This window comes from Mobula hypostoma, chromosome 8, assembly GCF_963921235.1.
Source record: "Mobula hypostoma chromosome 8, sMobHyp1.1, whole genome shotgun sequence".
Lineage (NCBI taxonomy): Eukaryota > Metazoa > Chordata > Chondrichthyes > Myliobatiformes > Myliobatidae > Mobula > Mobula hypostoma.
Window position 1 is genome coordinate 112,287,538 of NC_086104.1, and position 17,181 is coordinate 112,304,718.

General features: G+C 42.5%; 1 protein-coding gene across 4 annotated transcripts in view; it reads left to right on the top strand.

Annotated features, from left to right (window-relative positions):
* fam120b (family with sequence similarity 120 member B) overlaps positions 1-17,181 on the top strand; it is a 207,792-nt gene that overhangs the window by 121,799 nt on the left and 68,812 nt on the right. For all 4 annotated transcript variants that reach the window (XM_063056615.1, XM_063056614.1, XM_063056617.1 and 1 more), the window contains exon 7: positions 12,336-12,542. In XM_063056615.1, coding sequence (XP_062912685.1) covers positions 12,336-12,542 — 207 coding nt within the window. The remainder of the gene's footprint in view (positions 1-12,335; positions 12,543-17,181) is intronic.

The following is a 17,181-nucleotide window of genomic DNA, read 5'->3' on the forward strand; positions in this document are numbered from 1 at the left end:
CCATTTAGAACAGAGTTAAGGAAAAACTTTTTTACCCAGAGAGTTGTGGATCTGTGGAAATGCTCTGCCTCAGAAGGCAGTAGAGGCCAATTCACTGGATGCTTTCAAGAAAGCGTTAAATAGAGCTCTTAAAGATATTCTCAAGGAATATGGGGAGAAGGCAGGAACGGAGTACTGATTGTGGATGATCAGCCATGATCACAGTGAATGGCGGTGCTGGCTCTAAGGGCCGATTGACCTACTCCTGCACCTATTGTCTATTGTCCGTATCTGGCAGGAGAAGCATTCCACCCTGTCTATTCTGGCCTATAAAAAGGCTTACCTCTTAACTGTGCCTCCATCAATTCATGCCAAAGCCTGTTAAGCCAAAGCTATCACTGGCATACTTCAACAGTAATCGCTCCGCTTGAGCCTACCTTCCTTTTATTTGCTGCTGAGTTTAGGCCTCTGGCACCGACACTTACTGCACCCAAAAAGACTGACCTTGCCTGAATCTGCTCGTTTTATATGCTGTCTCCCAACTTCCTTAGAGCTCTGACACTCACGCTCCTTGCAAGGAGAATGTACAAACTTTTACAAGCAACAGTAGAAATTGAACCCAGGTCTGTGGTGCTGTAAAGGATTATGTTATCTGTTATGCTATTATGCTGCTCATTTAAACGACAAAGAAGAGGAGGAGTGGAGAGAACAATGGGAATGTCTTTGATAGGGTGAAGAGCAAGAGAGACTAACACAATTATGATGTGTTGAAGGCTTATTAATTGCTGCTAATTTGCCTGGAGTTGCTGTAAATAGGCGATGAATTATGGCAGAAGTGAGAGGATGAAAAGAATACAGGAACTGTGAGCAACAGCACACAGGTGCATTTATGAAATCTGAAATAAAAGAGAATGGTGGAGATTCCCAGCAAGCGAGGCAGCATCTGTGGAGAGGGAAATGCTGACCCTTTAGCGGAATCAGGGTGGAATTAATGTGCATGTGAGAGGCAATAGGGTATGGAGGTAATTGGAATGGAATTGATGGGAAGCTCTGAGAACTTCCCCTTTCAGATGGTGGTGTAAGTGTGGCACGAGCTGCCAGTAGAAGTACTGAATTACAGCTTTGAAGAGTTTGGTTAAGTACATGAATGGGAAGGGTTATGGAGGGCTATAGCCTACATGCCACAGGACTAGGCAGAATAACAGTTTGGCACCAACTAGATGAGCCAAAGGGCTTGTTTCTGTGCTGTAGTGCATTATGACTCTGGAACTGATATAGCTATCTATAATGGTCCAAATGGCCTGGTTCTAAATTAGAGGAAACTATGGAGAACTGAGTAAATAGACAAAGATAGGCATCAGAAGGTGCAGAGGGTTAAAGTGAGAGACAACTGTAAGCTCAAGATCATTCTTGCAGGCTGAACATTTTGCCATGCAGTCAACCAATCTGCCTTTAATTTGTCTGGAAACACATCATAAGCACTGAATTGTATAACACTAAGGTGAAAGAAATGCAAGGGAGGATGCTCCACACAGGCTTAGTACTTTAAATTATTTTTGCCTGATCACCATATAAGTAGTTATACAGTAACCACTGGGACACAAGTAACTGTAGATGCTGGAAATGGAGCGATACACAAAATGCTTGAGGAAATCAGTGGGTTCAGCAGCATAGGTTGGAAGAGAGTTGTTGTCAATGTACCATCCTTCATCAATTTTCTGTCCCCTCAATCTCCCCAAATAAAAGGTAAATTGACGTTGAAAATACTAACGAAACAAATAAAATCAATCAGAGGTGCATAATCATTTGTGAGATGCTGAGATGCACACCACTTTCTGGCGTTTTTGGCACAAAAGGACAATGTGCTGCAGCACTTTTGGACTGCAGATAGGTGAGATATCTGTGGTGCTACCTCTTATCACGTCACTGTTGTCCAGGCAGAGGTGAATGTGTCCTGATGAAGTGTCTCCACCTGAAATATCAACTGTTTATTCCTCTCCATAGATGCTGCCTGGCCTGCTGAGTTCCTCCAGCATTTGGATTTCCACCATCTGCAAAATCTCTGGTGTTTATGATCATGTAGAATCTCCCGGCCCAGCTCTTTGAAAAAGCTGCATAATTTGTCTGAGTCTTTCCATATCCTTCCTACAACTGTTTCCCCATTGTGTTTATTGAATTACCTCTTTATTTATGGAATGGCTGTGACCTGAGTCAATTTTTGTAAGAAGTGTCCACTTTGATTTTTTTAAAATTTAAAACTGCTTTCTCAACACCCTTCCTGGTCAGGAGAAATTATACTTCTGTCACTCATAGCTATTGAAAATCTTTCATAACTGTTGACTCTCCCCTACATTAAAAGAGTTGGTTATCTGTATTGGAAAAGCCAGAAACTGCAGGTGCTACCTATATTGTTTACTCTAAATATTAGCAGCAGTAGGCCCTACCCAGGCCATCCTGATGGCTGAGGAATGCAGAACCATTACAAAATCACTTTGTTTGATTAGAGCTTGTTTGCTTTCACCAGACCAATTGGATGATTGAAAATAAGTAGTCTGAAGGGTGATTGATAAGTTCATGGCCTAAGGTAGGAGCAGTCAATTTTAGAAAACGTAGCACATTTATTTTTCCTACATTTACACACTTAGTCCAGCGGTCGTGGAGCATATGGATCCCTTCTTTGTAGAAGTTGGCATCTTGAACCTCCAGAAAGTCATCCACAGCAGGGATGATTTGTAAATTTGTGGCTAAGGTAGAAGGAGATGAGTTATTAACTTCAGACTTGCTGCATTTTCACTCGAAGAGTTGAACTGCATGTGCATGTAACAAGAGCTGTATAACTCATCTCCTTCTACCTTCGGCCACGAACTTATCAATCACCCCTGCTGTGGGCCACTTCTACAAAGAAGGGATCCGTATGCTCCACGACCGCTGGACTAAGTGTGCACATGTAGGAGGGGAAAATAAATGTGCTAGGTTTTCTAAAATTGACTCCTTCTACCTTAGGCGATTGAACTTATCAATCACCCCTTGTATAAACATGAATGAAGCATTTATCAAGTGGGATGAAGCTGGCTTTCTCCACCTTTTATGCCCATGTGGATGGCTTGCTGTTCTAGTACAAACAAGAGAAAATCTGCAGGCGTTAGATATCCAAACAACACACACAAAATGCTGGAGGAACTCAGCAGGACAGGCAGCATCTATGGAAAAAAATACAGCTGCCATTTTGGGCCAAGACCCTTCAGCAGGACTGGTTTGCTATTAACTGAGCTGGAAAGATCCAGTTATGTCTCTGATTGGGTAGACCATAAGATATAGGAGCAAAATAAGGACATTCAACCCTTCATTCCATCATGGTTAATTTATTATCCCTCTCAACCCCATTCACCTGTTTTCTCCGTTACCTTTGATACCCTTAATAATCAAAAATCTATCAACCTTCACTTTAAATATACCCAATAACTTGGGTAGTCCCTCAGGGTTGAGGCTTTCTGTTGGTTCTGTGGGTTCTGAGGTGGCTGTTGAAGCCAACGTGGGATTTGCAGAAATGATCTTAGATGGAGCAGGAGGTGCCTGACACCTAATTAATTTAGGAGCGGGTGTCCTCTTTGTGTATTTACACTGGGCTTCTGTGTTTCTGGCAAACAACGTGGGGGTTCTCAATGCCCTCAGAGTTGTGGATAGGGTAGAAGGTTGGCGTAGACTACAATGTGACATTGATAGGATGCAGAGCTGGGATGAGAAGTGGCAGATGGAGTTCAATCTGGAAAAGTATGGACGGTTGGACTTGAAGGCAGAGAACAGGTTTAATGGCAGGATCCTTAGCTGTGTGGTGCAACAGAGAGATCTTGGGGTTCATTGACAAGTCACCACTACACTACCAAGGCACCCATGGTAGTGTATAAAACTTTGGTTGGACAACACTTGGATTACTGTGTTCAGTCTGGTCACCTCATTGTAGGAAGGGTGTGGAAGCTTTAGAGAAAGTGCAGAGGAGATTTACCAGGATGCTGCCTGGATTAGACAGTACGTCCTATGAGGATGGGTTGAGCAAGCTAGGGCTTTTGTCTGGATCAAAGGAATATGAGAGGTAATGATAATTTGCAGTGCAGATTGACATGGTGGTTAAGAAGACGTATGGTGTGTTGTCCTTTCTTAGTCAGTGAATTGAGTTTAAGAGTTACAAGATAATGTTTATTTTATTTTAATTAGTGATGCAGGGTGGAGTAGGCCCTCCTGGTCCTCAAGCCACGCCGCTCCAGCAACTCCTGACAAACACGATTAACCCTAACCTAATCACGGGACAAATTTACAATGATCAATTAACCTGCCTGCTATGTCTTTGGACAGTGGGAGGAAACTGGAAGACCTGGAGAAAACCCATAAGACATAGAAGCAGAATTAGTCCATTCAGCCCATCGAGTCTGCTCCACCATCGCTGATCCCAGATCCCACTTAACTCCATATCCTGAAACTTCGTCTTTAATAGTAAACTCCAACACTCTCCCAACCACTGAGGTTAGGCTAACTGGCCTATAATTTCCTTTCTTTTGCCTTCCTCCCTTCTTAAAGAGTGAAGTGACATTTGCAATCTTCCAGCCCTCCGGGACTATGCCAGAATCAAGTGATTCTTGAAAGATCATAACCAATGCATCTGCTATCTCTTCAGCAACCTCTTAAAGAACTCTGGGATGTAGTCCATCTGGTTCAGGTGACTTATCCACCTTAAGACCTTTTGAGTTTATCTAGCACTTTTTCCTTTGTAATAGCAATGGCACTCACTCCTACTCCCTGACACTCACTCCTACTCCCTGACACTCACTGACCCCTGACACGCTGCTAGTGTCTTCCACAGTGAAGATAGATGCAAAGTACTCGCTAAGTTCATCTGCCATTTCTTTGTCATTACATGTTTTAACTGTTTTCAGCCCAAGTTGTCAGGAATGGGATGGGTAAACCCAGTACGGTAAAAATAAAAACGTAGAAGAAAGATATTTTAGTCTGAAAAGCCTCTGAGTGTTGGGGTACACGTTTCGCCATACAAATGTAGAATGATGCCATCCTTGGTGCCATTCTAGTGGACTTGGTAGCATGCCTCAAAAAAGTGGCGTCCGTCATTAAGGACCCCTATCACCCAGGACATGCCTTCTTCTCATTGCTACCATCAGAAAGAAGGTACAGAAGCCTTGAAGCCACAGAGTCAACGTTTCAGGAACAAATTCTTCCTCTCTACCATCCAGTTTCTGAATGAACATTGAACCCATGAGCACTACCTTACTATTTTTTAAAATTTCTATTTTTGCACTATTAATTTAATTTAACTATTATGTATATATATTTTACTGTAATTCAGTTTTTTTCTATTAATATGTATATCGTATTGTACTGCTGCCCACAAAGTTCACAGATTTTACAGCATATGGCAGTGATGTTAAATCTGATTCTGATTCTGATATCAGTTTATCTGAGTGGTGATCACACAGAAGTACCATGATGGTTCAGGTGTTGGGAAAAGTACCACCAGAAAGTTGTTTTAAGTTACATTATGAAAGAAGGTTAGGGATATATGTAATGAAAAGTCAGTTTAACACAACTATCCAAAAACTATCCTCAAATAAAAAGCAGTCAATGAATTTACAAAAGCCTTGTAGGCAGGAAAATGGAGGTGAAAAGTTTAGAATAATTTTCAGATAAACATTTTGATACTGCTGAGAATCACCGAGAAGGAATGATTGAAGATAGACTGAATGGCTTCCCATGATTGAAATTTGTTTTGTGCTTCATTCATTCTTGGAGCATAGAGGATAGAACAGTACAGCACTGGACAGACCATTTGGCCATGATATTGTGCAATTTTAATGCCATTTTATACTAGGTGACTTCAAGTTTAGTATTATCCATATCCATTCACTCTCAACAACAAATTTCACAATATACAGTTATGTCAATGATATAAACCTAACCTAATTCTGTTTGTGATTCAACAGTAAGCTATCTTTTTACTTCAAAACTTGAGTGTTTTTTTTACTGGGGTAAAATATCCAACTATTCAGATCCCACAACATGTGTATTTTTCCAGCATTCTGTGGCCTTTAATTGTGCTAAAGGCTCACATTAAATGCTGGCTACATCCTGGCCGTAAATATGCAACATTTTTCTTTGAAAGATGTGGTGTGTTTAAAAAATACACCAGTCATGTAGCTGACAGCTTTTTGTGTTGAGTTACATGGCAAAATGTGCAGTTCCATGTGAGTGTTGCTACCGCTGTTATTTTGCTTTCATTCCCTTTCAGGTACGATAGCCAAACAAAGCTTTGAAATGTGTAGCAGCAGAGTGAAATAAAAGCCTTGGGGCATTCAGTATCAATTGAGCAGTGCACTGTACAGCTCCTTCCACAATCCAGAGTCAGTGGATCAGTTAAGCCCATCTCATATTTTCTGTTTTTCGAGTAACAAGTATCAAACATCTCTTTCAAGGCAAGAAATACCTGAAGGTCAGATGAATTTTGCGCTTTGCTCTTGCACTTCATGATGCTCTTTGATCCACCTCCTCGCACTCATGCTCAACTTGGGCACTTTGGCTACTTAACCACCATTTACTAGGAACATTGCTGAGCGCATTTTGTTTTTAAGAAGAAGGCAATCCCAATTGAAAATAGAAGCTCTAAGCCCTCAAAGAAAATCTGATGGCTGGTCTTTCTAAGTCTGTGTGTAAAGGAATCTCGTGAGCAGCGTGTCAGAGGCTGGCTCCTGGGATTAGAAGGTAAACTGAGAATGAATGGGAACCTGATAGGTCTATTCCACCACACTATGTGAAGTGAAATGACCAAACTGGTGAGCATACACTTAGTTAGGCCACTTTATTAGGTACAGCAGCAGGATTACTGCTGTAGCCCATCCACTTCAAGGTTCGACTTGTGCGTCAGAGATGCTGTTCTGCACACCACTCTTGTAACGCATGGTTACTCGCGATAGAGTCGTGTTCCTGTCAGCTTGAACCAATCTGGCCATTCTCCTCTGACCTCGCTCATTAACAAACAAGAGAAAATCTGCAGATGCTGGAAATCCAAACAACATACACAAAATGCTGGAGGAACCCAACAGGCCAGGCAACATCTATAGAAAAAAGTACAGTCAACATTTACAAGGTGTTTTTGCCCATAGAACTGCCACTCACTGGATATTTTTCTTTGTTTCCTACACTATTCTCTGTAAACTCTAGAGACTGTTGTACGTGAAAATCCCAGAAGATCAGCAGTTTCTAAGATACTCAAACCATCCTGATCACTTAGATCACATTTCTTCCCCATTCTGATGTTTGGTCTGAACAACACTGAACCTCTTGACCATGTCTGCATGCTTTTATGCATTGAGTTGCCGCCACATGATTGGCTGATGAGGTATTTGCATTAATGAGTAGGTGCACCTAATAAAGTGGCCATAAAGTAAAGTAAGTATTGACTAAGTATAGAAGAACACTTTTTAATTCTTTTATATAGGAATGAAAGTGGCATTGACTGCCAGATTCATATAAGTTGGACCAATAATGGACTTGTGGCACTTTTCTGAAGTTTTCTTGGATAATGACTGGTTATCCAGATAAAGACTTGTTTGGTTAGCACAGAAAGAGTGTTTGCCTCTGGCCCTGTACTTGCTGGAGTTTAGGAAAATGAGACAGGAATCTCATTCAAATCTATTTAAAGGCCTAGCTAGAGTGGATGTGGAGAAGATGTTTTCCATAGTGGGGGAGTCTAGGACCAGAGAGCACAGCCTCAGAATAGAAAGGTGTCCCTTTAGAACAGGGACAAGGAGGAATCTCTTTATCCAGAGGGTGGTGAATCTGTGGAATTCATTGCCATAGACAGATCTGGAGCCCAAGTTATTGGGTATATTTAAAGCACTGGTTGATAGGTTCTTGATTTGTAAGGGTGCAAAGGTTACAAGGAAAAGGCAGAAGAATGGGGTTGAGGGGGATCATAAATCAGCCTTGATGGAATGGCAGTGTAGACCTGATGGGCCGAATAGCTTAATTCTTCTCCTATGTCTGATGGTTTTAAGACTATAGCAATGAACCCCACATGCTTAGGAAACAACAGTCGAACTGAGCTAATGGGAAATCATTCCTAGCTGGAAGTTTTTTCTTTTGGCGACCTATAATGCAAAGTGCAGAGGAGGGGATGTCCAGTTGGAACTCGATCAGGCTGTGCCACGATACCCATTGTGATGAATCACAGACCACCAGAGAGTTTCTTGTCCAAGTTGGCAAGTGTAGAGTGAAGACTGTAAGACCATAAAACACAGGAGCAGGATTAGGCCATTTGGCCTATTGACTCTACTCCACCATTCAATCATGGCTGATTTAGAACATAGAACATAGAAAACCGACAGCACAGTACAGGCCCTTCCGTCCGTAAAGCTGTGCCAAACGTCTCCTTACCTTAGAACTACCTAGGCTTACCCATAACCCTCGATTTTTCTGAGCTCCATGTATCTGTCCTGGAGCCTCTTAAAAGACCCTATCGTCATTGTCTCCGCCCCCACCACTGCCGCCGGCAGCCCATTCCACGCACTCACCACTCCGTGTAAAAAAACTTACTCCTGACATCTCCTCTGCACCTACTTCCAAGCACCTTAAAACTATGACCTCTCGTGCTAGCTATTTCAGCCTTGGGAAAAAACCTCTGACTATCCACACGATCAATGCCTCTCATTATCTTATACACCTCTATCAGGTCTCTTCTCATCCTCTGTCGCTCCAAGGAGAAAAGGCCGAGTTCGTTCAACCTATTCTCATAAGGCGTGCTCCCCAATCTAGGCAACATCCTTGTAAATCTCCTCTGCACCCTTTCTATGGTTTCCACATCCTTCCTGTAGTGAGGCGAACAGAATTGAGCACAGTATTCTAAGTGGGGTCTGACCAGGGTCCTATATAGCTTCAACATTACCTCTCGACTCTGAAATTCAATCCCACAATTGATGAAAGCCAATGCACCGTATGCCTTCTTAACCACAGAGTCAACCTGCGTAGCAGCTTTGAGTGTCCTATGGACTCGGACCCCAAGATCCCTCTGATCCTCCACACTGCCAGGAGTCTTATTATCCTTCTCAATCCAATTCTCTTGCCTTCTCCCTGTAACCTTTGATGTCCTTGCTAATTAAGAATGCATCAACCTTCACTTTAAGTATACCCAGTGACTTGGTCTTTACAGTCATCTGTGGCAATGAATTCCACAGATTCATCACTCTGGCTAAAAAAAAATTCCTCCTCATTTCTGTACTAAAGGGTCATCCTTCTATTCTGGCATTGTGCCCGCTGATCCTCGACTCCCACATCATAGGAAATATCCTATCCATATCCACTCAGTCTTCGCCTTTCAATATTCGATAGGTTTCAATGAGATCCCCCCCCCAACCATTCACAATGAGAAGTAAGTAATTATCTGTGGGAGGGAGAAGATTGATTAAAAATTATTATTAAAATGCAAGCTGATGGAGCTGCAGTGTCTGGTAGTTGTCATCATTTCAAATGTTCCTGTGGACCTGATGCTAATTATATGGGACAGACTTTGCACTGATTTTTCCCATGACTATTTGCATCCCATACTGTATAAGCCAATGGGAAACCTCATTGAAATACAGTACACGTTTTGAAGCTGCCACTGGGTTTTGTAGCAAATTTGCTAGGACGCTGGTATTGTTTTAACTGCTGTCAGTTGAAGTTCACAAAGACCTACTGTCTGTTATCTATAACCCAGCAGACATTATCCCTTCATTTTAATGTAACGTTAGATGCCCTGCTTTTGGACTATTGTCTTAAGCCTTCTGCAGATCAGACACATTCTCTGCCCCAGTGCGGGGAACACTCGCTTTAATGGGTCTACGGCTTTTCTTCTTTTGTTGTCTTCTATTTCCCTCAGCTGCAATTTCTTCTTCTTCTGCAAGGAAAAAGCAGGCTTGAGTTGTGAACTTCACCAGAGCCACATGTGAATCCTAGGCACAGGCTCCTCCTAAGAGAACGCCTGCTTTCACATTCCCTTTCTGGCCGACACATGCACTCACTGTCTGCCGTTGATTTATGCATCATAGTAACAATGACTTAATCCTCGTTATTTTTTGCTCCACTGTGAGAACTACTGCTTGGATTCTTTCATTTTGCAACATGTAGATTTGTCTACAGGTCCTCAGTCAATTGTGGGTGTGATTTTCTTCAAGTTGTAGAAACGGGCATTTTTATGCCTGCCATGGCATCTACAAGGCAAAGAGCAATCAGTGATTGGGACAAAGAAGAATCTCACATTTATATAGTTAGTACTTTTCATGACCTCTGGACATTTGGAAAGTAGCAGTCAAAGTCGAGCTGATCATATGCACAAGTACAGGTATGCACATGTGCAATGAAAAACTTCCTTGGAATCAGGATCAGGTTTATTGTCACTGATGTATGTTATGCAATTTGTTGCTTTGTGGCAGAAATACAACGCAGAACCTAAAAAAATACTATAAATTACAAAGTTAAATATTTCTGAAGAGAAATAACGAAGTAGTATTCATGGACCATTCAGAAATGATGGCCGGGGAGGAAGCTTTTAAAGTATTGAATATGGGTCTTTAGGTTCCTATATCTCCTCCCTGGTGGTAGTAATGAGAAGAGGGCACGTCCCAGACGGTGAGGATCTGTAGTGATGAATGCCACCTTCTTGAGGGAATGGATGCCACCATTCTGAAGATGTGCTCAATGGGGGGGAGGGTTGTGCCTTTGATTCAACTGGCTGAATCGACAACTCTCGGCAGCCTTTTCCAGTCCAGTGCGTTAGAAACTCCAAACCAGACTGTGATGCAACCAGCCAAAATGCCCTCCACTCTACATCTGTGGAAATTTGCAGGAGTTTTGTCCACCAACTTCTAACAAAGGAGAACTGCTGAGTAGATCCTTGCAGCAGTATCATAGCATTAGAGATACTACATTCACAAGAAAAACATAAATTATTCAAACATACAATAAAGAACAGAAACAAGATGTCCATTGTAGTGTAAAAAGTTCATTCTGTAGCTATATGAGGTCGTGATTAGGGTTGTGCAGAGTAGTTTAAGAACCAAATGGCTGTTCCTCAACCTGGTGCTGTGGGATTTCAGGTTCCTGCCTTTCGGTATCTGTGAGAAGATGGTTGGGAGCTTTGATGATAGATGTTGCTTTCTTGAGGCAGTGCCTTACATAGACGCTTTCAATGGTGGGGAGGATAAGCCTGTGATGAGTCCACTGTTTATGTTCCTGCATGTTCAAGTTGTCATGATGCAGCCAACTAGGAGACTTTCAACAGTACATCTCTCGTCCCATTAGTAACAATGCCAGTGAACTATTTTAATGGTGTTTGTTGAAGTGTGATTGGTCAGAGAAAACTGATCCACCTTTTTTGAAATAATGTCATTAGATTTTCTTTATACACATTTCTGTGAGATCAGGCAGGGTTCTCAGTTTAATGTCTCATCTGAAGTATTGGAGCTCTTAACCTAATGGAGGGTGCTACCACTGAGCTATTACTGCAGAGATCAGGCTGGGTTTCTTCCCAGACAGGCACTATCCCTCGGACAATATACTGTTCCTGTATTGTATGTAGTCTGTGCCAACAAAAACCATGATCTTAAGGGAGAGTAGCAGGGAATGAGACCGGAGGAGTAGGTTGGAATTGTGGGGTAGGGAAGTGAGGAAGATGGGTGGGCATTATCGAGTGGCATTTGTCACATTACTTCACCAAAGAAGCAGTCCAAAGATTGAGCTCACCACCAGGCTGTTGACAATCTGAATTCAGTTTAAATCTTAAAAAGTGATGAATTGGTAACAAGTGGCAATAGATCTGGTTGATTTTGGTTTAAAAAAGGCGGTACGTAGTGGCATTTCACCAATCACACATGCCAGGAATTAACTAATAGTAAGTTACAGAGAGAGTGGTGGGTGTGCGGAATGCACTGCCAGCAACGGTGCTAGAGGCTCTTTTAAGAGATTCTTAGATGGGTACATGAAGCCCACGTATCACAGGGAGAACGTACAAGCTCCTTCCAGCAAGCGGCAGCAATTGTACCTGGATCGCTGGCATTGTAATTGTGTTTCATTAATTATTACACTACTGTGCTGCCCATAATTTAGCTGTGGAGGCAAAACAGATCGCCTTGTGGTTTTGCTGCCTGCAGAGATATCAAATTGCTGTGTGTCACTTTGCTGTCCGTGCAACTTTGACCATTGTGGCAGTATGGATACCAGAGGGACCTCCCATTAACAGAGCTTGTTTCACACGGTGTGTGCAGCAAGCGACTAATTTGCTGTCATTTGTCTGGTCATTAATCTTTAATTCTCTTTCTCAGGTGCCCTGTGTTGATTCACGAGCTGTGCACCTGGCTTCCCTTTTTATACGGGGCCTGGCTATGCTCATTTCAATTAACAGTGCTTGTGGCTTCCCATTTAAAATGGTCGATCTGATGCCATGGGAGGTGTTTGATGGGAAGCTTTTCCATACAAAGTACCTGCAGTCTCACAGTGGAAGTACAATGGAGGACCTCCTGGAAAAGAACGTATGTATACAGATGGAGTGTTCATGCTTGAGGTAGCTCTCAACTAATGATGATGGTTTACAGTAGGTTATTTTCAAAAGCAAATACCATCTGGTAACATAAATACAAAGACCAGTTATCGCAAGATGAAATTAATGATTAATCTTTTCAGTCCAAAGTCAGCTTGTACCTTCTTATGCCAATACATGCACTTCATTTAAATGCCCTTTTTTAAAACAAAGTTTAGAAATCATAGAAAATTTGCAACACAGAATTATGTTATTTAGTTTATCAAGTCAACAAAATGGTGTTTCTGTGTTTTAAACGCAAGAGGTTCCTGAGATGCTGGAAACCCAGAAAAACACACACACACATACACACACACACACAGAAACGTAGAAAATAGGTGCAGGAGTAGGCCATTCGGCCCTTCGAGCCTGCACCGCCATTTATTATGATCATGGCTGATCATCCAACTCAGAACCCCGCCCCAGCCTTCCCTCCATACCCCCTAGTCCCCGTAGCCACAAGGGCCATATCCAACTCCCTCTTAAATATAGCCAATGAACTGGCCTCAACTGTTTCCTGTGGCAGAGAATTTCACAGATTCACCACTCTCTGCGTGAAGAAGTTTTTCCTAATCTCGGTCCTAAAAGGCTTCCCCTTTATCCTCAAACTGTGACCCCTTGTTCTGGACTTCCCCAATATCGGGAACAATCTTCCTGCATCTAGCCTGTCCAATCCCTTTAGGATTTTATACGTTTCAATCAGATCCCCCCTCAATCTTCTAAATTCCAACGAGTACAAGCCCAGTTCATCCAGTCTTTCTTCATATGAAAGTCCTGCCATCCCAGGAATCAATCTGGTGAACCTTCTTTGTACTCCCTCTATGGCAAGGATGTCTTATGTCTTTCCTCAGATTAGGGGACCAAAACTGCGCGCACACACACATACACACACACACACACACACACACACACACACACACACACACACACACACACACAGAGTCACACATAACACACACACACACCTACCTACCTACAGTAGTTCAGTAAGTCAGGCAGCATCCGTGGAGAGGAATAAGTAGTCCTGGCCATTCCCTGACTCATTCCTTCATCCCTGCATCTTTCAGTCCCAGAGGAGCAAACCTGGACAACTTGGGAGAAGACTGGAGTCCCCCCCCCCCCGCCCCCCAAACATTTGTCTGGCCTGCAGAATACAATCTAATCCAATATTTGGTATCAGGTCTCCGCCCAAAATCCCAACTGTTTATTTCTCTCTGTAGAAACCTCCTGATCTGTCATTTTCCTCCAGCATTTTGTACGTCTGTAATCAAATATGCATTATCCTCATGAAGGTCACAGTTCAAACCTTTATGGTTGCCCTGTTTTATCCTTGCAACTCCCTCTGCTGAGACTGTTTCACCCAGACACTCGTTATTATCTGTCAGTATTACCTGTGTTTGTCAATAGCCTGATTAATCACAGTGAACCTTGTGTCTTGTTCTGATCTGACATTAACACTTGCATACCCCTTGTTTAATTTGACAATTGTACGTTTCTTTAATTCCCACCTGACTTGCATTTGGACTCTGTTGTCCACTTTTCTGCAACAAACCAACTTGCTAAATCACTTTTATTTTTAATGCACTTCATATTAAATCTTACAATCTTCTTACAACGCAATCATTCCTTTATTCATTCCTTTATCCCAACACCTTTCAGTCCCAGAGGAGCAAATTTGTATATTTTGGGAGGAGGCTGGTCCCTCCCCATTCACTTGTGGATTTGCAAACTTCAATTTAATCCAATACTTGATCCAGGATCAGAATCAGGTTTATTATCACTGGCATATCTCGTGAAATTTGTTAACTTAGTGAAAGCAATACAATCCAATACATAATAATAGAGAAAAGAACTGAATTACAATAAGTGTGTGTATTAAATAGTTAAGTTGAAAATAGTGCATTAACAGAAAGAAAAAAAGTAAGATCATTCTGAAATGCAGCGGTAACACCAACAATTCTTATCCAATGCAAACAGCTGCCTTAAATCTCTTGCGGACTGACCCCAGCACAGACTCGGATTGTGTTAGTTGTTAACACAGACAGCATATTTCACTGTATGTTTCAATGTACATGTGATTATTTAATCTAATCCAATCTTTCCCCCTTTTTTCTACTATTACTTCCAACAAAACAAGAACAAGACAAGGTTCCCACCCTTCCAATTGCCATGGAGAGTCAAGTGTAGTTTAAGGATCACACTACCCTAGTCCAGATTCTGCAGAGCCTGGTTTCTATCCTACCTCTCCACATGCTCTCATTTTGTGCCATAGATCCACATTGACTTTCTTCCTGCAAATAGATGAATACTCAGCCTTTCTCACTGGTTGGGCAGTATGGTAGCGTAGCGGTTAGCACAGTACTTCAGGGCGCCAACCATAAGATCGGGTTCCAGTTCCCACTACTATCAGTGAGGAGTTTGAGTGTTCTCCCCATGACTGACTGAATGGGTTTCTGTTTCTTACCACATCCCAAGGACCTGCAAGTAGGGTTAGCGAATTGTGAACCAGAAGCATGGCAACATTTGCAGGCTGTCCAACAATCTTTGCTGATTTGATTTGATTTGATTTGATGCAAACAATGCATTTCACTGTATTTATGCATTTTTTTTTAGAGATACAGCACAGTACAGGCCTTTTTGGCGCAATGATCGCTTGCCACCCAAATACATTCATAACCAATTAAGCTACTATTCTGTATGTCTTTGCACTGTGGGAGGAAACCAGAGCACCTGGAGGAAATACACACTGTCACGGGGAGAATGTGCAAACTCCTTACACACAACGGCAGGAGTTGAACTGGTGCTGTAAAGCGCTACACCACTTTGCCGTCCAATGTACCATACTGTGCAAAGGTCCTAGACACATATCTATAGGTTAAAATAGGAAGATGGTTGGGAAACAGAAATGAGAGCACTTAGCTCAGTAGTATTAAGTTTTTTATGATAACTGGAAAGATATAATATACAGAACTATGCAAAATCTGAGGCACTCTAGCAATGCGCCTAATACTCTTGCATAGTGCTATATGTTTTTCATGTTACGGTTTACATATAACAAATAAAGATAATCTAGTTAACAGGTACTCTTAATGAAAAATCAAATGTCCTGTGAGAAAGATAAAGCATGGATTTTAGAGTCACCCACTTTGGAAAAGATGTCGAAGCTAATGGGTGGTAGTTTGCAATATGGAGAGCATGGTGATGACAGCACATCCCCTCCCACCATCATGTTTGCCCATGTTCCATGCTCTTTGTTATCCTGACATCCAATTTATATTGCTCATTGAGTTTCCATGTCTGAGTGAAGTAAAATGGAATTGTAAGCAACATACATCAAAGTTGCTGGTGAACGCAGCAGGCCAAGCAGCATCTATAGGAAGAGGCGCAGTCGACGTTTCAGGCCGAGACCCTTCGTCAGGACTAACTGAAGGAAGAGTGAGTAAGGGATTTGAAAGCTGGAGGGGGAGGGGGAGATGCAAAATGATAGGAGAAGACAGGAGGGGGAGGGATAGAGCCGAGAGCTGGACAGGTGATAGGCAAAAGGGGATACGAGAGGATCATGGGACAGGAGGCCTAGGGAGAAAGACGGGGGGGGGTGACCCAGAGGATGGGCAAGAGGTATATTCAGAGGGACAGAGGGAGAAAAAGGAGAGTGAGAGAAAGAATGTGTGCATAAAAATGAGTAACAGCTGGGGTACGAGGGGGAGGTGGGGCCTAGCAGAAGTTAGAGAAGTCAATGTTCATGCCATCAGGTTGCCCATCCTCTGGGTCACCCCCCCCCCCCGTCTTTCTCCCTAGGCCTCCTGTCCCATGATCCTCTCGTATCCCCTTTTGCCTATCACCTGTCCAGCTCTTGGCTCTATCCCTCCCCCTCCTGTCTTCTCCTATCATTTTGCATCTCCCCCTGCTGCGTTCACCAGCAACTTTGATGTATGTTGCTTGAATTTCCAGCATCTGCAGAATTCTTGTTGTTTGCGTTAAAATGGAATTGTATCTGGTAAGTGAACACTCCTTATCACCTTAGATTTAGCTGCCTACACCACCCTCCTCCATTTCCTTTGGCTATCTGTGAGAAGACATTGCCTGGGAGATTGTAGGTCAAGGCCATAAAACATAGGAACAGAATTAGACCATTTGAGTCTGCTCCATCATTCCATCATAGCTGATCTGGTTCCCTCTCAGCTCCAATCTCCTGCCTTCTCCCTGTATCCATTCATGCCCTGACTAATCAAGAATCTATCAATCTTTGCCTTAAATATACCCAGTGTCTTGCCAACAGCAACCTGTGACAACAAATTCTACAGATTCACCACTCTTTGGCTAAAGAAATTCCTCCTCATCTCCATTCTAAAAGGACGCCTGTCTATTCTGAGGCTGTGTCCACTGCTCTTAAACTACCCCACCAGAGGAAATGTCTTTTCTGCACTCACTCTGTTGTGGCCTTTCAACATTCAATAGGTTTCAATGAGATCTCCCCTCATTCATCTGAGTTCCAGTAAGTACAGGCTTAGATCCATCAAAAATTCCTCATATGATAAGCCTTTCAATCCCAGAATCATTTCTGTGTACCTCCTTTGAACTCTCTCCAATAT